Source organism: Malaya genurostris, chromosome 3 (genome assembly GCF_030247185.1).
Source record: "Malaya genurostris strain Urasoe2022 chromosome 3, Malgen_1.1, whole genome shotgun sequence".
In the NCBI taxonomy this organism is placed as follows: Eukaryota; Metazoa; Arthropoda; class Insecta; order Diptera; family Culicidae; genus Malaya; species Malaya genurostris.
The window spans coordinates 203,474,623-203,502,359 of NC_080572.1; the positions used below are offsets into that span (position 1 = coordinate 203,474,623).

A 27,737-nucleotide genomic window follows, 5' to 3' on the forward strand; every position below is an offset into this window, starting at 1 on the left:
AAGTAATATGATATTGAAAAAATTAGAGGAATATGTTTTATTAAACTCAAATCATTGTGACTATATTAGTATTATATTAGGATGAGGATTTTATGTAAAAGTGATGCTACGGCGAAGAATAACTTACGTAAATTGCCTTAAGAAATAAACGTATTTAAGGAAAAAGAAAGTTTTCTTAAATGTTTGGTATCAACGGGTATCAAAGAAGAAAACTCATGACGCCTTTCTCGAACCTGGGTAGGTATAAAAGGTTAACATTTGATATATTTACAGTTACAGCTTGCAGTTGATTGAGCACGTGTGCATCATTCCGGTTGGTTCAGGTTCAGAGCTCAGTTCCAGTTCCAGTATCAAGAGTTCAGATCAGTATTGAATCAATTGCCGGACGTTCGCAGAGCCAGTTTACCTTCTAAGAAGATCTGTTGGAAAGTGGACAACGATGGGGAACATTATGCAAAATTAGTCATTCTAATAACTCCAAATGTCATCAGAAGATCTTCAAATATTTTTTTTTGCAATGACTGAGTGGATACATATAACGATAACCAGTCAGCAACTGGCACAATAGAGAAGGCAGCAAGTGATTATAAATATACTTTCCTAACCACAGTACTTGAGCGAGAAGACTAGTGTTTGTTGTCTGATGAACAGAAAGGATGTTTGGATATATAATACCAGTCGTGAGGCGGCTAGGATTTAGATCATGCTCGATGTACTACCAAATCCCGGTCGTGTGGTAGAGTCGTGTCTATCACAAGGCTTAGGAGGGCTAAATTGCATAAGAACGCAGGTTCGAGTCCTGTCTTTGAGCGTATCTTTTACCAAAAAATCATCTTTCCTGTGAGTTTCTCATTCATTTGGCTTCTCCAATATATGTTTCCACAAATCGTTTGAAGATTGCTTTTTTTGCAAATCGGAGATAAAAATCATCAGCTTAGTGCAAATATAGAAGTGCGAAATTCACACCACACGAGTACGAATAAAGCCAGCATTTGACTACTTCGCGTTCGAGAAAAATGTTTCAAACGGTGTTTAATATCGTTGATAATTCCATAATTTGGTCCTTCTGAGTGCCAGTAATTAATCCCGCACCGCATTTTGATAGTTTCTCTCACTGAAATATGCAAATCCGAAATGAAATAATCGACATATTCCGCGTTATATAATTGTGTTTTAATTTAATTTATTTAATTTTTTATCGGCAGCAATTTTGTGTATTTGAATAACTTTAACGGAGCAATTCCAAGCAACTGCGGTTAAATCGGCCAAAAACAAATTAAACTAATCTGAGTTCTTCGAATACACAGAACGCAGTAAGGCTATTCGCACTATCCGACTACGTAGAATTATGCCCCCAATTAGTTTTCCTCGATATCTTAAGATTGCTTCACTTGATGTTTCCAGAAAGGTTAGTGTATCGCAAAGTGGTATTCAGAAAGTCAAAGCAAGAGCTTGATCACTTGCATACCAGGTTAAAAAACATGCAAGGCGCGATGAACTGGAGCGAACTGTTGCCAACGTCCAGGCTAGGGAACTCTACATGGAGATGCCGAACAGATAAAGTGAGCTGCAAGCTAACAAGTAATAACAAGGGTATAATAGAAATCAATATCCGAAACAGATTCTGTTCTAAATGTGGTCTCGTTAGTAGTTAAAATAACAGAAATTTCTAACACATATGAAAACTGATTTCCCATAAATGTAAGTACAAATGTTTTTCTAGGCAAAAAATAAAGACTGTCCCAGAAAGTATGGACGCAACCAAAAACCGCTATCATTTCGCAATGGTTCAGAATCTGTCAATTTTTATGGCTGCGTCCTGTTGTTTACACTCTTCTCTAACCACTTGTGCAGTTGTTTATTCGTTTTCCTTAGTTTGTTTCGAAATGCGTGGACTTTCAGCAGAACAACGTCGAAAAATTGTGTACAAATGGTGCACAGAACGCGGACTGTCACTGAGAAAGATAGCAAAAATGGAAGGAGTAAGTGAAAAAGCCTTGCGAAATGCAATCAGGAAGTTCGGTGAGGAGGATAAACCGAAAGCGGGTCGAAAAAAAGGTCCTGCTAACCCTCAGTTGGATAAACGTATACTGAAGGCGTTCGAGCAAAAGAAGGAGGTTTCAGTTCGGGATGTGGCCAAAAAAGTGGGCACTTCGAAGTAAACTGTTCTTCGTGCTAAAGAACGTTTGAATCTTCGAACCTATAAGAAGCAGAAACAACCAAATCGTAGTCCGAAACAAGAAGCATCGATCAGGCCGAGAGTTCGAAAGCTGTACAATACCATTCTTGCTGGAAATTTGAACTGCATAATAATGGACGACGAAACCTACGTGAAACTCGATTACAAATCCTTGCCGGGACCACAATATTACACGGTGCGAGAAGGGCAATTGTTAAACCAGTCCGAGACATCGATTGAAGTCGGAAAATATGGTAAGAAAGCTATGGTCTGGCAAGCAATTTGTAGCTGCGGTAAGATTTCGAAACCCTTCATCACCACTGCAAAATATACATCAAGGAATGTTTACAAAAACGACATCTACCCATGATTCGAAGCCACAAGGATCCTGTTGTCTTCTGGCCAGATCTTGCCTTTTGCCACTACTCGAAATCAACGGAAGAATGGTATACTACCAAAAATGTCACTTTCGTCCCAAAAGACATGAATCCACCAAATTGCCCACAACTTCGACCAATTGAGGTATTTTGAGCATTAACGAAGGCACATCTTAGGAAACATGTCTTGGCAGCCGAAACCATTCAACAGTTCAAAATAGATTGGAAAAAGTGTCAAAACTTGTCGCCAAGAAGTCTGTACGGAATTTAATGAGGAACGTTCGCAAGATGGTGCGCCAGCTAGTCTACAATGGCTAAGTAGCAAATGTTGAGAATAATATTCTGTTGTTGTAGTCTAATATTATCAGTATATCGAATAAAATTTGAATATCTAACATTTGTGAAATAGTTACAGCAAAATCAAAGTGCGTCCATACTTTCTGGGACAGTCTTTAAGTTCAAAACGTCTGATTGTATAAAAAATGTCGGATTAAAGTATTAAATTTCATGTTTCCAATCTAAATACTGGAATACTATGAGTTTGATTCTGTGCATTTTGTCCATAAGGACCATGACTCCATGACTTCCATGACTCCATCGAACTGTCCGGAACTACGACCAATCGAAAGCTATTGGGCCATGATCATGCAAAAATGTGAGAGAAAGTGCGGGACATGCAAAAAATTGTCCTGTAAATTTGGTTTTTATTTGACGAATACATTACATTTTATAGCAAATCAACTATGTTGTAATAATTTCGTGTTCACCATTTCCATTCATGTAATGTTGGGTTATCTCAGTGCAAATACTCGTGGCAATATTTCATTTGTGCATGAACACTTGTTTAAAAACTTTTCAGTTTGATGAGTTTTATCTACGAAACCCAGGTGCTGTACAAAAACAGTCAAACTGGATCGTTCAGAGAAAGTCATGTGAAACCATAGCATAACACGTGCACACTGTCAACGGTTTCAGGCAGGCTAGAATATCAGTCCGCAGCTCAAGAGCAAATCGTGACCGCCTCGCCATCATCCCATCCGTCGCCAGTTTGATCACTGCGAGCAAAGGGGTGCTGATTTACTCTTCCCCTATTGTCCTTCAAATAGCTGTAACATTTATTTTGATACTTTTCGATGTAGAACAAACGCTTTCGCGGGGGTAATGCTAAAAAGTTTTAAACTTTTTGCTTTCTGTCGTGTAGATACAAGCCGAGATCGGCCAGATTAGCCGGTGAAATGTATTCATTATGGTCCAGGCAAAGTGATTTCGAACAGGGCGACCACGCCTCAGTGCGGCTTAATGCTTGTAATTTGAATTTTATTTCCTCTACTCTTATCGTGCTCGGATGTCAGTATGACAACTGGTCGCCGTTGGTGCGTAACTGATTAAAGGATTACAAAGAAACTGTACGAGGATAAATCGAAAAAAAAATCAACGTGCTCTAGTGTTTGCGGTACAGATGATGAGGAATAATCCTTTCATGTTGTGAAATAATGTTATTTTAAAGTATTTTCAGTGTCATTACCGGTGGAAAATTATAAAGTATTGCTATTTAGTAGGGATGATCTTTATTTATTACGACAAATAAATGATTGATGTGATGGAACAATTGAAACCGCTGATGGAAATATGACTAAGAGCATAATTTTAAATTAGAACGGACAGTATTTTCTCGAAATTTATTTTTGGTGCATTCCAAATAACGTCAGCAAATCAAATAGTGATCTAATTCGATTAAACTAGGCCCGCTCGCAAATTCAATCCATCGTAATTTCGAACAAGGACGTTGTTTGTCGAACAGCTTAGGCGTAAGGAAAATTAAGAGCCAAACTGGATTTGATTATGTTCTCGGAAACTGGAACTAGTAATTAAATATCGTGTAGAATATATTTTCCATAGATTTTTGGCCACTTTCTCTCATTATGATTTGCATTTACTTTATATTCTACGAAAATGCATAAGGAAAGGCTAGGGATCACTGCGAGTTTGACTGTACCTATAATGTATTTTTCCGGATAGGTGGTGCCTGCCTTCATTTCGTAAAAGAGGAAAAACATAGGAGTTTCTCATATTTATCTTGTTTATTTATTTTATTTATTAGTGATCGTCCATAAATCACGTAGATCTAAATCCGGAACTTTATAATTCCCCCCACCCCTGTTCCTCTACGTAGTCTTTTCCCTTAAATTTAAAGGCTACGTAGACTTTTTGTTTACATAGAACATTTTTTGGCATTGAAAACATGTAATGCAACGTCGTTTTGGTATTTCAATAGTACACTATTGAAAAATCGGTTTGAATTGACCTTTCAAGAGCCAATCACAGCATGCTATAATGATGTCGTCCTCTTGATTCTTCTAACACTCTAACAATTGATCACTGTTTGTTTGTTTCACACCCAGAGTTGCCAATGTTCCAGATTTATTTGTCAGATTTTTCTCATTTCGACAGATGCTCTCAGACAGAAGAAAATTAGGCCCAAGTTTTAATTTTTTTTATTTGTTTATTAATTTTTAACTTTTTTTATTGAATAAACAATAAGGTTGTTTTTTTTTAAAAGGAAAGGAAAAGAGGTACTTTTCATGGCTTGGATGAATTTTTGTATCATCATTCGATTTTTCTGTGTAGGCTGTTGAAAAAAGGCTTTTTTTTGTAAACGCGGAACTTCAAAAAATTGGTAAAAAAAGCTTGCTCTTTTACCCCCAAATTTATGCTCGGTGCACATAATCATTTTCATACTTGTTTTACGTTTCGTCTTTGACTCATCATTGCGTAGCAGTTCATGTTGAACTACTATCGCGACCTGAACATAATCCGCTAGGCAGACGTAAAATTAATGCTATTATTGCTATTAATACTATTAATTTGTATTTGGTGTAATCACACAATAGTTAAGGAGTGTATCGAAAATAATCTACCCACAAATTTTTCTTTCGAATTATGATAAAAAATAATATTTTATTCAAACTAAAAATTCATCCTTTATTGTACGAGGTTAAACTTGAGCATAATGAAAACCGGATGAAATCTAAGTTATTCCTTCACGAATTTTCGAGCTTTTGATCGAACGCTCTTCATCAAGTTCCGGACAAGTGTTGCATCGCATTTTTTGGACGCTGAAGCAAAAATTTTTTTGAACTCCAGCATGTTCCCAGCATGTTCCCAGCTGCCTTACTTTAGTCTTCTTAAAGACCCTCTTCACGATTGCCCAGTAACGTTCGATGGGTCGAAGCTGAGGGCTGATATTTTTTTCAACGAAATTTGTACCCTTTTCCGCAAGTCCATTTAGAGTGGTTTTAACATAGTGAGCCGACGCTAAATCCGGCCAAAACCTTGGAGGTGTACTATGCTTCTTATATAAAGGCAGCAATCTCTTCTTGAGACACTCAGATCGATAGATTTTTGCATTTATAGTTCCGGTAGTGTAAAAAATGGTTGACTTCAAACCACAAGAACACATTGCTTGCCATACCAGTATCTTTCGACCGAATTTCTCAACTTGAATGGACCTGTCCTCATCCTCCCCAACGACGATAGTAAAGTATTGTGGACCTGGAAGGGTTTTTGAGGTCTTTTTTACATAAGTCTCATCGTCCATCAAAACGCATGCATCTGGATCCTGCAAAACACGCGAATACAATTTCCGGGCCCTTGTTGCTGCTCACTTCTTCTGTTCTACACTTTGTTTCGAGATTTTCTGCTTCTTGTAGAATTCAGGTGATTTCGCCTCTTGATACGCTTTTTTGGCCAAATCTAGTATTGACATTGATTTGCTCTTCATGATTAAAGACACCACTTTCTGGTCCAGTTTCGAGTTGGACGAACCGGGATTTCTGCCTCTTCCTGGTAGCTCATTCAAAGAATAGTGTTCCCCAAATTTATTAATGCTGGTCTTAACACTGGCATGATGAATTCCAAACCGCTTTGCCAATTTTTGCATAGTAATATCCTTCTCACTTAGCCATGTGTCCCGAGCTTCAATTTTCAATTCGACGCGACATTTTGAAAATGCGGAATTTCAACCGCACAAACAAGTAAACAAACGAAAGCTGACAGCCAAACGCACAGCATGCTGTGATTTGAGCATAAAAAACCATCACAAATATATGCGTACAACACAAATGTATGTGGATAGCTTATTTTCGATACACTCCTTACGAGAAAAATATGAATTAAAATATAAGAACAATATATGCTACTATCAGTACTCCTAGTAATGGATAAGTAAAGTTTCCCCAGAGACTCAAATCCTCTAACTTTCCTTTATCAACCTTATGGATGAAGTAGAAGTATTCGTCTAAAACTAATCAAAATTGATTGTTTATCCAATTTCTGGACTTTGGGTTCAATCATAACAAACATTTGATAAAGTTTTGCTTAGCAAACCTTCGAATGCGATGGAATTCCACCCATGAGATGTGGTCTCACATGAAACTTGAAGCTATCAGCTGATAGTTTGCTAACCGATTTTAGTTCAGATGACGACACTTTGGAACTTGATGATATTAATCCAATCTATATTTGAAAACACGGTATGCTTCTGATGCATGATTCCGATTCTTTGAATGGACATTTCAATTTACAACATTTTCTATACACAGAAGCGGTTTTTGTGTATTAAAATTTTATTTATCATTTTTAGCTAAGATATTTACAAAAAAATCTCACGTTTCATTCATCCTACCACGCTTCAACACGGCGGTATCGCCTTGCAACAAGTTTCACAAACTCACATCGGCTAGACTTTCTTCCGTACACATTTTCCTTAATGACCGAAACACGTTTTGTTTGCCACTCTGATGAACTTTTACATTTAAAAATAAATAGCTTATTCTAACTATTGTTTTATTTGCTTTTTTTCCTTTGCAAACAGTCAAAACTTAACATTTTTTTTCTTTCTTGTGACGGCACATAGTTCCAAGGCTATGGCGTGCCGTTCTTCCCAATAGTCTATCATTGTTACGGTGAGAGGCAAGTTTCACAACATCGGCTTGTTTTCAGTTCTGGCGAATGGCCGTGACCATGGCTCACCAGAGTAACGCATTCGTTCTCTAGTGACACACGTTTCGCGCCTTGATTTTTGCGACATTTCTACAACTTTCGTATGACTTGTTTTGTACAGACTGTGTTAATTTAACGTTTTAGTGTTAGCTTGCTACAGAACTCCATAGACGGGCTCGGTATATAATACCGGAGTGGCACTGCCGTAAATGTCCGAGCTTCCCATTCGCTGCGATGAAGGTGTGATTCGAAGCTGTGCTTTATATCTAGAATAGAAATTGGGATAGTATTAAAACTGGCGGAAAAAAGTCCCAGTTCGGGTTAATAGTTTACCTTCTAGCTAAACAGCAGGCAGTCATGGTGGAAACAAACGCGGCAAATCCAATCAAACCGGCCAGTATGACCAACCAGGCACCTGAGGATGCTATCAGTGCTGCCGTTTGGGGCTTCCGTGATACTGAGCATGAGTCAATTTTGTGTACCGAATATTTCATGTACGTTTCCAGAAGAACATCTTTCATCTCCTGACTGTCCATCAATTTCAGCATATCCTGTGGCGAAAGTGCCGAACCATATCGGGACAGCTGGAAACAGGAACTAGTCGAACTGAAATCTAAACTATGATCCGGTTTAGCGAGAACTTGAGCATCAAAAAGCGACAATTCCAGATTGGATTGCGTCAGCTTGGACTGTATCTCAGTTGCAAAATTCTCCAAAACGGTAGTCACTTCCGAAGGAGGCTTGGAGAAAACGAATCGCAGCAAAGATTTATCACGGATAACGAATATTTTCAGGTGGTTCTCCGCAAAACGCTCCAAGTTTCGTGAGTTATTTGCCTTCATGGTAACCTGGAAGTATCCATCAACAAAGTCGGACATACTGCTAGTGGTGCGAATTTCTCCGGTAGCATTGTTCAAACTAAATACGTTGCTATAGTTTTCCGACCTGTTGTCTCGACGGAAGAACTGTGGGACGAATGTCACATTTTCCAAACTGTAATAAATTGTAGCTGCTGCTGGGTCCTCGTCGTATGCTCTACACGTTACAATGGGGGTATCAATGGGGACATAGTGCCGAATTCCGATTGTTTGGTTTTCCTTTTCAAACTGTGGTAAATGATCATCAATGTCAGCTATGTGAATAAAGATCTTATGTTCTGATCTATCATATTTATTGTACATGGATGAGGTCGGTACCGGATCAGTCTTATATTTGAAACACTTTATAGTAAGACTCACGAATTCAAACTTTTCGCGATCTATAGGCTGTGTAGTTGTGATAATAGCGGCATTGGTATGAGTCCGAGATATTTTGAATAATCCCAATTCATTACCATCGATGAATTCGTAATCGATTGCTCCATTTTCGCCAATGTCCTCATCTATGGCAGAAATGTTACCGACTATGGAACCGGCGGGTTGCTCCTCTAGAATCATCATTTCAATTGGCTGTGCGTCCACATCTCGCTCAAATCGGGGCTTATGGTCATCAATATCCAGCACATTAATTCTCAAGACAATCGTTGAAGCTTGTGGAGGTTCCCCCATGTCACTGACTTCTATAATGATGTTGTACATGGCTTTTGTCTCCCGGTCGAGAGATTTTGTCGTAGAAATCAAGCCAGATTTATCGTCAATCCTGAACGATTTCGCATCTTCGATGTCGGATTGGATTCGATACCGAAGTGTGCCACTAGCAGTGGCAGGACTGTCAGGATCACTTGCAATAACCTGAAATACGGGTGCGCCTATTGTAGCATTCTGAAAATAGAAAAACAAGCCAACTCATCAATTAAACGTCAAAACAGCTATTTGTTTCCCCTCCCACAGATTTGCACTTCGCTCGGATCAGTGGTCATCAATCAAAATTCATTCCCTTACCAAAAGTCAGGGGTTTTGTTTTCAATTCAAAGCGGCATATGAGTGTGCACTTTATCATCCTGGCAAGCAACGGATCAACTCACCTCGGTCACATTTGCTATTTGTCCCACTTTCGGTGCAATGAAGAAAGGAATACCGTCGTTTGCACTGATGTCGCCGATGTACAGTGTGAAGGTGACATCGCTGTATAGCGAACGTTGCTTCGGCAGCTGGCTTCCGTTATCCTGGGCACGAACAATCAACTCGTACGGGTCCGATCTACCTTTTCCGGTTAGAAGAACTTTAGTCTTGATTTCACCCGTTTTTGGGTTAATGTGCAGGAGACCTGTGGCGATAGAGTGAAAGTTAACAAAACTTTGTATGGTATTGAGTAAGTTAAGATAATAATTCGACTTTGTTGCGGTTAACGTTAGATATTCGAAAATAAATCAAACAAATTTTTTTTACATTGAGTTTTGTAATATTTTTTAGACCTTTCAAAATAACTTATGCCATGCGAAAAGTCATATTAAACATAACTACTATAGATACGAGCACCAACAGATAAAAATTATTGTGTATCGTTTCCTGTCACTGTCATTCTCGAAGCTTCTAAGTTGAATATCAATAGTGCACAGTATGCACAGTGACATTTATTTTTCGTCACTTTCGTCTATTTTGAGTCAATGAAAATGATTTTTATTAGCTCTACCTGTCATTACGTCCTAGACTTCTACAAAATCAATCGTATTGTTATTGTACTGGTTAATTTTCTGTGAAAAAATATTTCTTCTACCGTTCGTATTTTCGTAAATTACTGGTAACGTTTACGAATCAGCTAACAGCTAATACGGCAACTACGAAGCAATGGTGAATACTGATTCTGAGAAAACTAAGGCCTCCCTTCCTGCTTTAAGTATTCAAGACTTTTCTAAACGAAAATTTTATCACTAACACTATCTCTTCGTAAGATCTTTCTGCTATGTAAGTTTGGCAGTTGTCGTTTGCTGAAAAATATGAAAACACTGAAAAAATCATTAGGCAGCTTTTCGATGTAAGGTTTGGCTTAGACTAAACAAGCATATTAACCGTGTAAAAAGTCTAATGGTCGGTTGCTACTTAGTAATTATCTTTTAGAAGTGCTAATGTCTCTATTTACAGTTTAAAAATCCTGAGAAACTAAGCCTTTTCTTTAATATATGAATTTTCTCATAACAGTCACTCTACGAACATTATGCTCCACCTTCGATTCACCAGTATGCTTCGAGCTAAAATATTGTTTTAATGATTTATAACGGTTATTAAAACAAAATGTAGCTTTGGGAGTATCGAAAATGTTGGTTTCCAATTGTAATGAATTGGTTAAGCAATTGATGTCTGATGCAAAGAATATTTTCTTTATCTGCTTTTCTTCTATATCGACATTTTAAGGGGCATATTGCATCATTTTTGTGGGCACACCACTGAATTGTTGTGAGGCATATTATACAGTTGCTGGGGCATTACGTCTATGGCAAGCGAAAAAACTGAGGATGTTGTCGTTATGGAAAATGTATTTGTATCAATTAATTCTCATTACTTCTACCGAAACCATTGTAAATGATGTTCCTCAGGTTTGCAAAACACCTAAAATGCCTACATTCTTGAAGAAAATATATCAGTACTTGAGGGGGGGGGGGGGGGGGCGTATTATAACACTGTACCCTATTCTATGAAAGAATACAATTCTACAACCTCATCTTCGATTTGTTTACGGTCTCATTCGTAAATAATCGCATTCAAGACAAACGAAGAGAGAGGAAACATTTTAGTCTCTCACTTGAACAGAAGAGTCTGTCAATGCCAACGACACTCGTTTCCCTACGACAAGACGAAACTAAAATATCGTGCCCATGGTAGTTTAGTCGAAATTTACTTCTCAAACGTTCTTCAATACATTTAAAAACTGTAAAATTGGGCTTCCCTTTATCTAAAATATGATAAATCAAAATTATTACACTCTAGAACTTCTTCGGTAACCAAAACTACTATAGATACGAGCACCAACAGGTAAAAATCATTGTGTATCGTTTTTTGTCATTATGGATTGTCGAAGCTTCGGTTGAATATCGATACTACACAGAGATATTTATTTTTCATTATTTTCGACTTTTTTTGAGTAAATGAAAATGACTTTTAGCAGCTCTACTTGTAATCAGAGATGGCATTTCACCAGAGTGATACACGCTGGAGTCAGATTCTTGTCCACACAGAGGATGCAAAAAACGAAGCACCGCACAAAAAGGAAAGCGCACTTCTTGTCAGTGTCGAATAGACAGCATTTGAGTGTGTGCTTGTGGTTAAAGCAGCTGGCGCGAGTGAAACACATTCTCTTCGCATGAATCGCTCACACGCGCTCTCGTCTAAATACACCCAAGTGACCACTGGCGCGTGATGGTGAGCGAACACTTCTGTGAACTTCAATTAATAGAGAGTAGATCTGGCCTTGCTATGAAAAATTTGCAAGGAAAACCGAAAATTTTAAGATAAATTGTTTTATTTTGCTGATTTTGCATGTTCACGCTTCTTCTACGCAAACCATACAGCAGAGTGCTCACCGGCGTGTACACCTCAGTGAAAGTATCTGCATCCACCTCAGAGAATTTATTACCTAATGCTCTAGCACTTTGGTGCGATTCAGTGAAAGAGGTAATGATGGGGAGAAATTTTACTTGCTCTTCGTCACACAGAGGAGATAGACATCTCTGCTTGTCATTACGTTCTAGACTTGAGCTTGAGCGACCACCCCTGGTTACTACTCGTTACTGATCGGGATTAGCTGAAATTGTACAGGGAGTTCTGGTAATTCTAGATGGGAAGGGATGTTAGTCCAACACTTGTTGTTACTAGAGGCCGTATATACTACTGCGCCCTCCACAAATGTCACGGGAGAAGGTAATTTGCTAGTAAAAATTTCAGTATTGGTATTATTCGCGCGCGACTCAGTATGTTCCGGTTTCAAGATGCTCGGATGCACTACTAAACTCACTGAGTTCCCGAGTGAACGTTTCAAAAATATCCAATATTAAAGTTCCGGGAAGTCTAGATTCACAGCTCTTGTTCGAGGAAACTGAAGGAAAATTTGCAATACTATCGCGTAAAGAATAAAAACTTCCCTATTTTTTATAAATGAAATTACAAAATAAACGAGTGAATAGGATTTAGACGAAATAGTTGATTCATTGCATTGACATATTCTAAACAGTTGTTATAAAATCATTTTAAGTCACCAAATAAAGGTCATCAGATTTCACGCGCGTCTTGATTCTTTATTATTTCCATTTTATTATTTAAATTATTCATTAAAATTATTAATAAATCTCTGGATCTGGGCAGCCGGCTACCGACAAAAATGATAATTTGTTGTTTGAAATATTAATATCAATTGTTTTTTACTATGTATTCAATATACCGATATATGTTATCTCTGTTATTAACTTTGTAATATCAACGGATTTGTGCATTAGTTGATTTTTATCATTCAATTCATAATCCTGAAAGACAATCAATAACATGGAAGTAGAAAACATTCCAAATAAAACTTTTCTCCGAAGCTAGACGGAAATTGATAGGTTGAATGAAGAGATAATTTAGTAAAATAGAATAATCAGAAGTAAAACATTAAAAATATCTGATAACTGAAAGGAAAAAGAAACTCCTGCAATTGTCGCCTTTTACGACATGGAAGCAGGAACCCAGTGGATCAATTCTTGGCTGATTTTTTTCCGCCGGATTCCACACGGCATCTAGGCTGGTACTGTCCGGAGAGAGCTAATAGGTACTACTAATCTCCTAGTGGACCCCAGCCCCACTTGTCATTAGGTTCTAGACTTGTACAAAAACAATCAAAACACCAAAATTAGGCCCATTCAAAAAATATTCGACCCAAATGAAAGTAATATACCGTGAAAATTCCAAAGTTTTGAAAAAAACCCTGATTTTACGAATAAGTGGTTACCATGACGATGTTTATGTTCCAGTACGGCAGCTTAATTCTATCGAAAAAGATGGTGTATAGGAGCTTTCTCCTGGTATCCGGAATAGAACATGTGGGCTTTTTACGAACTTAATCGATTCTGTTCCTTCATACGTCGTGTTCGGGCAAAACTGTTCTCATCCTTGTAAATTACTGGTCACATTTACGAATTAGCTAACAGCGAACACGTCAACTAGGAATCAATTATGAATACTGGTGCTGAGAAAATTTTACGGTAGTAAAATTTGTAGTAATCAAAATTATAAAAAGAAGAAGTTGCGTCGTTGTAGATCGCCTCCGATAGTAAGTTTCGAATTGAGGACGTAAGAATATACATTGGAAATAATGCTATTCAAGTAGAGTAGTATTTTCCGTCTGTCATACAATTCATGTTGAATTGTTATGGAACACTAGCAGCGCTGACGAGTCGGACATGAAACCTATTAAAAAAAATCTCACTTGTGGTATACGGTCACAATAAGAATGAATAAAAAACCCCATTTAATCCACCTAGTGGTGTGATAATGCCTTTCTCTTGTCATTTAAATATTCTCATTAAAACATTTGTAAGATTTCATCCTCGAGCATTAGTATTGTGAGCTAATCGAATAACCTAATAGTAGCTTTCAAACTAGTCTAAGTCTTTCGATATCGACTCTTTTATCGCCGAGAAATTTCGTTGCATTGAAAAAACACTGGAATTTGTCGGTTACGTCACATATAACATTGCATCTCTCGAAACGGAAATTTTCGCCATTACCCTTTCAAATTTGATTGACATTGTTAGTCTTCAAATAAGTCTGTTCATCGAAATTTGTTAAATCATCTTCGAGAAAATTCAGCTGATGATAAATGTGCGGTTATTCGTTTACGTCACTAATACCATTATTTGTTAGGAGCCAGAAGTGACAGCCATTTGATCTTTGAACTTGCTCCATAACTCAATAGTGGCTTTCAAATGAGCCTGTTAAAATCGGTTGAACCATCTCTGAGAAAATTGAACGGTGAAAAACAACGTGTTTTGTTGGTTATGTCACTTATACCATAATATCTCTGGAACAGGATATTTGATCAATAACCCAATAGTAACTGTTGAATAAGTTGTTAAAATCGGTTCAGCCATCTCTGAGAAAATTGAGCGGTAAAAATAACTTAGAACGGTAGAAATACATGACGACTACGACTCTTTCATCAAATATCAAATTGTCCTACATCATTAGGGTAGCTCAATTGGAAAGCAGTTTTTCGGATTGACTTAACGTAAGCACCATATTGGAGTTTTTCAATGCTATTCTTGGTGCTGTCTAAATAAGAAACAAGAGACGAGAAATCTTTTCGTTAACTAACCACTTTTTACGATTGCAAAAGAAATCTCTAATAGTGTCTGTAAATTTGATTTTCACATAACGCTACTATGATAAATTTGACTTTGTATTACGGGCTAAAAAGTTGTGCCGATAACTATTGCGACGCTTTTAAACTTGCGTAACGTTTTTCATACTAGACGTAAATTTGTTAAATTTATCCATGTTCTCTTCAAATAGAATAGTTTAGCTGTGTTGGCCATAATGGCTCGTTCATCTTTATGACAAATCTGATTTTTTTCAATAAAAACATGATGTATCGGATTGACTTGTTCAAAGCGCCAGGAAACGATCCGAGTTCAATTCTTAGTAAAAGGATGACTTCCTAAATCGCGTTGAACACCAAAAGAGTGCTGCCAAAACACGCACCTGGAAACCCTATATAAAAGTGAATGTTGATTATTTGCTAGGATTGCAACACTCCAAGCGTTGGCCACACAGCTGATATTGGTCACTATCAACTAAAGATGCTCGGGTAAGCATTTTTTCAAACCCGAACCCGTACCCGAACGAAAATAAAATTTTTACCCGAACCCGAGATTAATTTTTTTCCAAACTCGAACCCTACACGTATCCGATAAAAATATAAAAAACTTTACCAGTATCCGAACAGAAAACTTAAAATGTATCGAAACCCGAATCAAGATATAATTAAAAAATGATTCACCGTATAACAAAAATTGAAATATTTCCATTTATAGCGTATTAGAAACAATCGATTATAATTTCGATGACGTTTTGCAAAGTATCGTAAACTTAATAAATTTATTTTCATGTTCGTGCTTTTCTTATAAGTTTTGAGGTTTCAGCATATTAATATTTTTAGTTTTATAAAAATAGCTATGTCTTGTTTAACATTCCTGAATTCTCCTAACCGGGTAAATCGTTTTGCCAATTAAACTTCTTAGCATGTGAAATACACGTTTCAAATGATCTGATCGTCAGTCCGAACAGAATATCAAGCTTGGTATGATAAATTTACAATGTTAAGAAAAAATTACATTATTGCGCTTGGCGTAAATTGATGCTCATTGTTAAAAATTTGGTTATATTTGAACTAATTTAACACAATTTAACTCAACGCTAAAATTGTTATCCTTAGATCAAAATTAAAAATCACTTACCATTAGCTTCTCCTTCGTTTAGAAAATCGTACCGCACTTCCCCACCAGGTCCTTCATCAGGATCATGCGCTGTAATGGCGATGACAAACGTATCAGCAAGGACATTTTCCGGTATCACGGCGGTGTACGATTTCTGCCCAAAATTTGGTGCATTGTCGTTGACATCCAGAACATCAACGATGACCTCAGCATAGCCCCGCTTGGCATCACCGGCTTTCCCTGGCATATCTTCGGCAATGGCAGATAGTTTCAATACTGATTGCTTTTCTCGATCTAAGCTTTGACCCTTAGCCAGGCAAATTTCGCCAGTTTTATTATTGATCATAAATAAATTAGCATGCGATCCTGCCAAGCTGTACCACACACTGTTAAAACCGGATAATCTATCCTTTTCCGTAAATACTGCATCGTTGTCGGTTGCCTTGACTGTGATTAATTGATGTGGATATCGGTCGGATTCCATAACCGTTACTCGATAAATTTCTTTCTCGAAAATGGGTGCATTATCGTTGACATTCTCCACACTCACATTAACGTATGCCAAAGATTGTCTTTTCCGATTACTTGTCATACCACGAACCACGAAGTCTATGTGTCTCTTGTTAGCTGTTTCGTAATCCAGACGTTTATTCAGAATTACATCACCAGTTTTTTCGTTCAAACTAAAGCATCCATCTACATCAGGCATTACCAGTTCAAAGTCCACTATCGGTATGTCGGCAACTGGATCTTCAGCTTCAATTTTCATCACCACACTGCCAATCGGTAGTTCTTCTTTTATGTTGACTTCTATCTTTGGTCTAATGGTGTTCCATCCTTTGTTTTTGAAGACTGGATTAGTGTCTTTGAAAGATTGAATAAACAACGTCACATCCGCTCGGTCCTGTTGCATGTCCATGTTGTATTCCGCGTTAACATCCACCGCACGGACCGTTAAAGAAACAACCGCCGCATAGTTATAGTCCAGTGTATTATTCACGTAGATTACACCATCGGTTTCACTGATCCGGAAAGCAGTCCTGAAGTCATATGGCGAGGTTGACAGGAGCGGTATGCCAGCTTTGGTTTTGGCCGAGATCGGATCGACAATCGCGTACATAATCTTAGCGTTCACGTCGGTATCGGTGGCGGTTACCTTGATTACCTCCGAATCAATGCTCGTGCGTTCCGAAACGTACGCGGTGTAACTTTGCCGAGTGAACTTTGGTGGTTTATCGTTGACGTCTTGTATTTTGACGAACACGGTTGTGGTGGCCGTTTCTGGGATAGGAATGCCCGCATCGATGGCGTTTACTACAATGGTATAACTCTCCGGGTTTGTATCGCGATCCAGGCGGGTATCTCGGGCGACGGTTATCTGACCGGTTCTAGGAAACGGAAAAGAAACATTATTATTTGAAAGCTATATGAACATAAATTAATAAAGCTGAATCCCAAAGTACTTTATGGTGTTAGGCTTAAATACGTTAAGCATATTGTACAATCGAAAGAATGAAAAATTTAGTTAGGATACTGAAAACAGTTGGCTTATCCTCTGTATCTGTGGTGAACAATAAACCATTTGAGTTCCGGAGAACTTCTTCTTTTTTCTTCTGATTGATGTCACCTCACTTGAGATGACGCCGAATTTATGGCACTGCAAGTTAAGCTATATTGCCAGTTAATTTTCGTTTATAGCCCAATGGACGTTCTTCTCACTGGACGATCAGTGAAAACCTCGTTGTGTTGCAACGTCAAGTCGTCGAAGTGCGGAGAAAAACAATTCTTTCTTTCTCGCGAAATACTCGAATTGTCACCGCACTAACACGATACAACATTGTTGTCGTTAAGAGTTTCACCACTTGGCGAAAGTAAGTTTTCAACGTTTTAAACGAAGATGACGCCACCAGCAAATTTTAGTTTGGAGTGTATGATATCATGAATCATATTGGAAGTTTGGACATGAGTGTTAACCTGTGGTATGATGTGGAAAGTTCATGGACATTGGTTGTTTAAAAAATATGCCAAAGACTTAGCTGGCTCTGTGCCAAAAACAGGTTGCGACATCATTGGACGTATCACAAAAAGCTAAAACTCGAGAATTGTCCACATGTATGAAACCATTAATATGGTGGTGCGAAAAAGGCAAATATTGAGACAATTCGAGACATCTGTTCAAGCTGAAAAATTTAGAAGAATACTATGAACTGGCAAGCTATTTGTGGCCGCGGTAAGATTCATTTTCATCGACCTTCATCACAACGATGAACAGCAATACTACCGTGATCAAAAAGCTCTCGAAATTTATTCAGAAAATTAAAAATATAATATTATTCATCAAAATCGATATTGTCTTCTTCAAAGTACTCCTCATCGACTGCAACACACTTATGCCAGCACTTGATCCAATCCTCGAAACAATTTTTATATTCAGTTTTTGGTACGGCCATCAGAGCCTTCTGCGATTTTTCCATAATCTAATCTCTGATGCTGAAACGCGTTTCTCGGAACGGTTTCTTGAGTCGACCGAATAGGAAAAAGTCGCAGAGAGCCAAATCAGGTGAATTCGGTGGTTGCTGAGCCACGAGTTATTTGCCCGCAAATATGGTCTTTTTTGGTGAATTGCTTCACGCAAACGTCTCATACCGCGAAATGATATTCCTTGTTGACAGTCTGGCCTTGTGGAAGGAATTCATGATACACAACGGGTCATTTCGCCGAAAGGGTTATTTCGCCGGAAGGGCCATTTCGTCGAAAGGGTAATTTTTTACGAACAATTGCCTGATAGGAACACTAATAAAGTCAACAAGTTTTCTGGGAATTCCATTCTGAGGATCATAAATAAACTTACAAAAATGATTCAAGTGTCTGGATCATTTCAGAAGTACGATTGTAGGTCAACAAAACGGGAATTAAAATAATTATTGTTTTTTGTCTTTATTTTATCAATGCTGAGACTAATGAATAATTCGGCGAAATGGCTTTCGACGAAATGACTTGCGGCGAAATGACCCTGTCGGCGAAATGACTCCTTCGGCATCAAGAAATGTTTACAAAAATGACTGCTACTCTCGATTCGAAACCACAAGAATCCTACTGTCTTCTGGTCAGATCTTGCGTTTTGCCAATTTGTTTGCAAACTATTCAATACTGTTCATAGTGATGGTTAGCTACATATTACTTACTGGTCTATTCTGATCTGTTTCAGGAATATATTCAGTCATCCGAGGGCTTCAGTGAATCATGAGTATGGGGCGTGAAGATTAAGTTTTTGTCTTGTATACGACTTAATTTACTATGAAGCGCCTTATCAAAATTTACTCTCCACCAGGGGTTCCCAAAGTGGTCGATATAGACCCCTTGGAGTCGATATCCTTTTGCGGGGGTCGACGTAAACGAAAATTTATTATGGGGGTCGACGAGGTCTAGAAATCGACCCCCTATTGCGTGATATAAGTTGTTATTTGAAATATTCAAGCTAAAAAGTTTAGTGTTTATTTGACCATCTGCAGTAATTGGTAAGCATTTTACATCAATATTAAAAAAGCAAGAAATTGGATTTTCAAAGGAATTTGTTATTGGGGGTCTGAGGCCTAAGTTAATTTTAGTAAAGGGGTCCATGACCCAAAATAGTTTGGGAACCCCTGCTCTACATGAATAGGTTGAACTTAATCGCGAATATCTCTTGTTGTATATAAAGCAGCAATATAATTTGTTGTCCATATTATTGGATATATGGTCAGCAATTTATAATAAAATTTTCAGTAGTAGGTATGAGATAACCATAAATAACTCGTAGTGGAAGCGTTTGTTTATTTCCTTTTACCTCCTCCACTGAATCGCACCTAAGTGCTAGAGCATTAGCTAATAAATTCTCTGAGGTGGATGCAGATACTTTCACAGAGGTTACACGCCGGTGAGCACTCTGGTGTATGGTTTGCGTAGAAGAAGCGAGGACACGCAAAATCAGCAAAATAAAACAATTTATAGTAAAATTTTCGGTTTTCCTTGCAAATTTTTCATAGCAAGGCGAGATACTCTCTCTAATAATTGAAGTTCACAGAAGTGTTTGCTCATCATCACGCGCCAGTGGTCACTCGGGTGTATTTAGACGAGAGCGCGTGAGAGCGATTCATGCGAAGAGAATGTGTTTCACTCGCACCAGCTGCTTTAACCACAAGCACACACTCAAATGCTGTCTATTCGACACTGAAAAGATGTGCGCTTTCCTCTTTGTGCGATGCTTCGTTTTTTGCATCCTCGGTGTGGACAAGAATCTGACGCCAGCGTGTATCACTCTGGTGAAATGCCATCTCTGCCTCTGTGTGATGAAGAGCAAGTATAATTACTCCCCTCGCACTAACAACATCAATGAGAGTTCTTCTCTTTCACACATATACACCACTGTTATATAGAGTATGTACGCTTAATGAGCGCGTGTTTATTTTCTTTCGCCCCTAGCACTGAATCACACCAAAGCGCTAGTGCAGAGTTTACTGTTCTCAAATTCTGTGAGGCTCGCATAGGAAAAGCGTGGGTCACGCATATTCAGCAAAAATACAATTTATCGTTGAAATTTCGCTTTTCCTTGCTGCGAAAAGAATTTTATAGCAAGGCTATAACTATCATCTATAAATTAAAATAAATCACAGAAGTGTTCTCTCAACAGCCCGCACCAGTGAACACTTGGGAGTATATTAGGCTAGAGCCCGTGAGAGCGATTCATGCGAGGAGGATTTGGTTGACTCGCACCAGCTTCTGTAAACATAATTACACACTCAAAGTCTGTATATTCGACACTGAGAAGAAGTACGTTTTCCATTTTGTGTGGTGTTCGCTTGCTGTATCCCCAATGTAGACATAAAACTTACACCAGCGTGTATAAGTTCGAGTAATTTGAGGTTTTAGTGAATCCGGCTTATAACTTTCTTTTCTTGTGAACTAGCTGAGAATAATTGCCATCACTGATGCTTAACGTATTTATACCTAATGTCATTCAACCATTTCAAGCAGGAAAAAAAGCGAATACTTACTTGTCGTTAATCTCGAAATTATCACTCGCTCCAACGATTTTATACATCAAGAGGTCATCGAGGCCGTCCGGATCCGTAGCACTAACATTCGCAACAACGTACCCGGCAGGAGCATTCTCGGGAATGCTGACCCTATAGCTGGGCGGACCGGGAATATCGTTTTTACCGTTAGTGAATAGACCCTTGAAAATGGGGCGTTGATTTCCGGAAATTCCAACTCGAACCAGCACCCTGGTATTATTCTTCAACGGTGGCATACCATGATCGGTAGCAACCAGAATCAGTTCGTATTGTCCCCGCTCGGTGTCCATTGAGTTGACGGGACGAGTTATTTTGATTTCACCGCTGATGGGATCAACGGTGAACACATGTCCGGAGATACTGTTTTCCGATTCGATCGAATAGGACACTTTTCCTCCACCTTGCTGCGGACCGTCTCTGTCCGTGGCGTGGACGAAGAACTGTGGCTCGAATTCAGTCGCTCCTTCCCGAATCGTTCTGGTGTACTCCAGCGATTCGAATGTCGGGTAGTTATCGTTGACATCCATTATGTCAATTAAAAGATTAGCGTTGGTTTCACGACCGCCTCCATCAGTGGCTACAAGCGCCAAACTATAACTTTTTTGCATTTCATAGTCCAGATTTAGATTGACGAAAACTCCACCACTGGAAGGATCTGTGTAGAAGTAATCTGCACCGAATCCCTTTACCGTGTACGTCAGCTTGCCGAATGCTCCGGTGTCATTGTCGATTGCTGTAATATTCGCAATCTTGAAACCTTTGGGAGAATTTTCCTTCACGCGTAGCTTGTAGTTCGCGCGTGGGAAAACGGGTGAATTATCGTTAGCATCCTGAAGATGAACAGTTACTTGAGTTTTGGATTTTTCTTCTTCGTTGACCGAAGCGACTATGTCAAACACAAACTTCCGCAAGTCAGGATTTCGCACATCGTAGTCTAGCTTCGTGGAGTCTTTCACTTTTACGACTACTGGTGTACGTCCCTCACCTTGGATAGGTGTTACACCGAACACACCTTCGGAGTTGTGAACATTTCTTAGGGAAAGCGTGTATCTACTGTTGGCTCCTAGATCCATATCGGTGACAATAATGGCAAGATCCGGTAAAGGTGTGTCGTTTTCTAGATTCTCCGGAATCGACACTTCGAATGATGGTTTGTTGAACTCTGGAATATGGTCGTCAACATCTGTGAGAACTATAGTGACCTGCGAGCTTGTCGAGTCCCCGGGGATTTCATTATTAATGAGTTCGGTGGCACGCACGGAGAATGTGTATGCTCCGCCATTGCGAATAATTTTCAGATCTTCCCGATCAAGCATTCGATCCGTAGTTATTAGATTGGCAATACCCGACCGGTGGTCACCCACATGTTTGAGTTTGAAGTGTCCCATCTGTTCGTTTTCCAACGAGAGTACAATTGGTCGTGGACTACCAGTGTCTCCATCTGTTGCATTAATCGTCAGAACGATGGTTCCTTCGGGAGTATTTTCGGGAATAGACGCCGAATAGGGCGCATTGATGAAAACGGGTGGTTGATCCTGTACGTCAATAATCGTGATAGCAATGGTTGCATACGATTTGAGCGGATTTGTTATCGCACCATCTTTAGCCTGGATTGTTAGGATGTAGGATGGTCTTGTTTCGAAATCCAGGGGCTTCCTTAGAACGATTTGAGCCCCGTACTTTCCCTGGGCTATTTTTTCAGTCCGTACCTCGAAAACCTCACAAATGTCATCGTTTTCTTTAGTGGGATCTAGATAGCAGGACAGCTTCACATCGGCATTCATGCCCTCGTCCAAATCCGTCACTATGATCTCCGGGCTTATTTTGACGATCGAACCCGGCTTGGTGGACTCACTCAACGATGCACTGTAGGGTCGTCCAACGAACGTTGGGGTGTTGTCGTTGTAGTCACGAATAGGAATTTCACGCCTCAGCGAGACAGTGTTCGGTTCCGTACCCAGTGTGCCTTCGTCTAATGAAAACGCAGAAATAAATACACAGAGAGAAATAAAGAAAATGCAAGTTAACGATTGTGAAAGTGTTTTAGTAACAGCATGTCGGCCGGTATTATCGGTGTGATGTAAGACATTTTGCCATGGCAATTAATTGCTAGCATCATGGCGATTACTCTAGCACCGATTGAACCAGTTCGCTGCACGATTATAATATCCATTGGCGAAGGGAAGTCGATTTGAATACCTGTTAGACTAATGATCACTTCCACGCTGTCCTGCAACTCGCGATCCAGGGACTGCCGTAATCGAACCACGCCGGTCTCACGATCCACACTGAAAACGGGTCCAGATATACTGTATCGCAGTTTGCCTCCTTCGGGGTCAACGCCTGAAAAACGGAAGGTGAAATATATTGGTTTTAGTTGGCTGTTCGTCGCTCGTCGTGCAAAAAAAAAAAACGGGTGGAAACAAGCTAACGGAAAAATTAAAAAGTCAGAACCTGCTAGCAGCGGTGTGCGCGGTACCGCTAGTGTGGCGATCGTCAATACTCCGAGCACGTTGTGACCGTCTTTTTGCGTTCAACTAGCAAAACACCGTTCAGTTTAGTACCATCATTGCGGAATTTTTTTTTCACAAATGGCACCAATCTGGGTTTACTGGTTTGAATTTTAACTCGAATACTTTATGTGATCAGTATTTCGATGATCATAGGAACGTCATACCTCAATTGAATAAATTAGTTTGTCTCTTTAACACCTAACGCAGGTTTATAAGTTTCAAGCTGGTCTAAGCAGACAAATTCATTTCAGCAAAATTGACGTAATAATATGAATTTTCGAAATCTCGCCTCGGATATTTATTTGATGCGGGTTGTGTAACGTTACCACCATGTACGAATTTCTCAGCTGACAAATTGTTATTAGTTTGTTGGGGTAAATGTAACTTATCGAATCTCTTGGAAATTTAGTTTAGATTATTCTGTGAAAATTTCAGAAAGATTCATTGACTTTAGTGGTTGGGAAAGTCTTTTTTCTGAAGGAAGAATTGCATAGCTAAAAACGCAGTCTTTCAACTTGTTCATTGAATATCTCGCCTTCAAAAGAATGGATCAAAAATCTATCCTGACAATTTCTAGATAATTTAATTTAGATGCGTTTAGTGCATAAAAATATACATGTTGTTGTGATAAAAATGAAGTGAATGTTTTTTTTGTGAAGGTAAGTCGATTTCTATGGCGGCGCCATTTTTGATGCTCCCGTGTCCTGGTAACGTAACGAAACATGAGAGAGAAATAAAATCGGCTCGGCAAAGTTGCCAAACAAGCGGTTGCTTTATTCGATTTTATGTGATGTAGTCAAACTTGTAACGGGAAAATATTAAAACTTTCTTTGTACGTATCTGTGATGTGACGTCTTTTATACATGTTTTAAAAGTGTTGTGAGACACATAATGAATGTGTATAGTGACGTGATATACCTAAAGTAGAATTCAATGGTGTAAAAAAAATTTATTCTATCATAAATACTGTACTAAACACCCTGTTAATTAGTCCTCTTTAAAGTTTTTGACATTATTTGTGGTACTTCCAGTAACGGTAATCAGAGACCAGCGTAACCAAAAATAGTTCGAATATGAATGAATTAGTATGACGAATGAATTGAAATAGTTTTAAGCCCACCTTTGAAAATTTTTTGGTATCATCATCTTCTATGACGGTTTGAATTTTAAAACCTCATCACCCTGTAATTTCAGAATCTGAAGTCAGAATTTGATAAAGTTCACCAATTTTGTATGGGTCCATAAGTTTATTTTAATTTGAATTTTTGCTTATTAATTTAGTTTTGGCCTCCTTTTAACTTCTCTATTCCCGCAACTTTCAGGAATCGGTGTTAAATTCAGTTAAATTCGCCTAATGGATTGTTAACCATTACATTAGATTCGAAATTACATAAAATTTTTGGGTACCTTCTGGGATTGAAAACCGAATACCGGTAAAACTGAAATAAGTTTATTTGGGCGTCGACTCTCAAAATCTGTGAACCCGATAAACCCGACAAATTTTTCTGTGAAATTTTCACACCTGTATTTCCTGAACCGGAAATCGAATTTTAATTAAGAAACAAGCAGTTTTACGGGATCTTAACCCATTATGTCCTAGCGTATGATATATCATAGCAAAACTTCCTATATTTTAATGCATGTTTACTTTGAAAGTTTAATACCTAACAGCTTTACTAGAGCACTAGTTGATAGATTACACTTCTAATTTCTTTGTATTTTAAAATTGTTCTCAAGTGTCAACGTTTTATTTGTATTTTAACCTAGCAAAGTTCACACAAATGACCAAAGAAAAGTGAGCGACATATTCGTGTGAATCTTATGTTCGAAACCATAGGAAAAATTTCCATCTTTTGACAAACCATTGCCAAAGATTCAAATTAGTTATTTCAGAAGTGAAATTCCAAAAATATATGTTAAACAATAGACAAATTTTTGTTAGCATTTGAACGTATGATATAACGTACGGTGGGATAATACAGTAGTATTTTTTCCAAAGAATATAACGATAAACTCGAGCATCAAAATTTTATGATTAGTTGAAGTCTTTCGAAAATCTCTTGCCATCAGCAAATCAAATTCATTCAGTTATATCTTCGCAATATGGAATATTCAAAAACATGGCTGCAAAAAATAGTGATAAGGATAGGGACCCTTTAAGATTTGACGAACACGTGAATATGGTCTGGAACGCTAACTTAGAAAAGTAAGTATGAATACCTCCAAAACTTATTAAACATTGGAAACACTATCAAATGAGGTTACGATACTCCCAACAAATCGTACAAATATCTCAAATATCATACAATTACAAACAGGTAATCCATTTTCTTAAAAATGAAGAAATGGTAACAAATGACAGATTTTAACCTTAAAGTCCTTCACCACTTCGGGCCAGAAAAATCTTTTGACCCTGTGTGCGAGGCTGGGAATCGAGTCCAGGTAGGCTGAAAGAAAGGCATCGACAAATGAAGTTATTTATTGCAGCTTACAAAACAATATAGACAAATAATTATATTATCAATAACAATCCGCTAAAAACTGAAAGGAATGTATATTGTGAACGAAATGCACCGAATATTTCTATTTATATTGAGCCTTTATCTCCTATAGTACTTCTACCGGTACTATATGAAAGAAATTGAATCGTATATATAAATACCACTCTCAAAATATAGGTATATCTTTATAATTTCGTTGCTACTGACGAAATCGGTTCAGTCATCTACTAGCAAAATGAATGACATTATTGTAATCCCATTACATATATCATCCTGTAGTTCCGTAACCAGAAGTCGGATCCAAATGAAACTCAGAAACCTTATATGGGAACATAGGACTGTTCATATGATTCCTAGTTTGTAGAAATCAGCCATCTCCAAGAAAATAATGAAATTTGCTCATCTCGACGAACTTTTTTGAATGATATAAGGGTGTAAGAAGTTGTGTTCTTCCAGCAATGATTGTTGCAAGCAACATGAAACAATATAAACGTGAAATTGTTTTGAATTTGTAAATACTGCCATCTTTCTAATACATATGTCATGATCGAACGATTATGTTGCCAAAAACGAACTGTGCTAACATCGAAACGTCATGAAAAAGGGTGCTGTACATAGTCTTTTAGGTGCTAAGAAACAATGGCAGAAAACAGTATTGAAAATCGTGTTTCACTTTGCTCCGAAACATCGCTTTATCATCAAGTGCGTAAACTCCTACTACTGGAGTAAGGTGAAAACACCCCCCTGCTATGGAAGCTGGTTCCAGAAACCGACGCATTTTGTTTTGATGGCGTTGTTGTCAACAACATGTTAAGCTACGTTCATACCATATAATCAAACCACACTGGTGTCAAAAGTTAATTTCTTCAAACCCAATATAAATATAACTCTAGTCTAGTATTCTCTATAAAACAAGTAATTTGACCTCTTTTTGAATAAGAAAAATAAATTGTGGTTTATTATAGTTTGATTATATTCCATCGAAATCGTTTCCTTATGTTGGTGCAACCGGATGAAGAAAAATGTGAACGTGTGACCACTGCCTAAACAAAGCATTTGACAGTGAACTAGAACCAAAGAACCAAAATTTTCGGCTTCAAGCCAATTGTATGCGGGTGGGTGAAAAGTCGCTTACACGCTAAATATCGATATCTCCGTTAGAAATGGATGGATTTCAACAATCTATGGCTTGTTGGGTACCTATTGCCGTGCGGAATCTATGTCTATGTAAAAACATAATTCTGTTCTCAAGGTAAATGGTGACAGATATTGACATAAATTTTCTTATAACTCAAAAAGTAAACATCCGATCTCAAAACCATTCAATTCTCATTTGCGACCAGTTTGATCAAAATCGGTCCAGTCATCTATTAGATCTTGACCTCTTTGTTGACAACACTCGAACGGACATTTGTTCAGTTGGTTGAGCTGAACCGATTGGTATGTGACACTCGGCCCTTTTTCTAAAGTTTGAGCGAATTCTATACCTATTTTTTATATTTATAAAAACAGGTAAAATAGTAAAAAATGCTAATCCGGATTGATGCTGTAAATAATATTTTTATGCTAAGTCTGCATAGTTTTGATTGTCCCATAAATTTATGTCAGTGTGTGCAGTTTTCATCATTTTTAGAAATGACATTACTTCATTTAAAAGACATGAGAACAATATCATAAAAGCAGCAGAAATAAAACATTACATACGCAATGGAAACAAACTTAATCATAAAACTTGTATATGATTTACTCTTTGCTGAACTAATGAGCAGAC

The 27,737-nt window shown here is 38.1% G+C and overlaps 1 protein-coding gene across 1 annotated transcript in view; it reads right to left on the reverse strand.

Moving 5' to 3' along the window:
- Positions 1–7,025: 7,025 nt before the first annotated feature.
- The window catches only part of LOC131435973 (cadherin-23), a 59,810-nt gene continuing 39,098 nt past the window's right edge, over positions 7,026–27,737 (reverse strand). Inside the window, exons 2-7 of the mRNA XM_058604294.1 lie at positions 23,152–23,295; positions 20,932–22,924; positions 15,920–17,286; positions 9,521–9,762; positions 7,891–9,317; positions 7,026–7,823 (exon numbers count right to left, since the gene is read on the reverse strand). Of these exons, the coding sequence (XP_058460277.1) occupies positions 7,712–7,823; positions 7,891–9,317; positions 9,521–9,762; positions 15,920–17,286; positions 20,932–22,924; positions 23,152–23,295 (5,285 nt within the window). The 3' untranslated portion in view covers positions 7,026–7,711. The remainder of the gene's footprint in view (positions 7,824–7,890; positions 9,318–9,520; positions 9,763–15,919; positions 17,287–20,931; positions 22,925–23,151; positions 23,296–27,737) is intronic.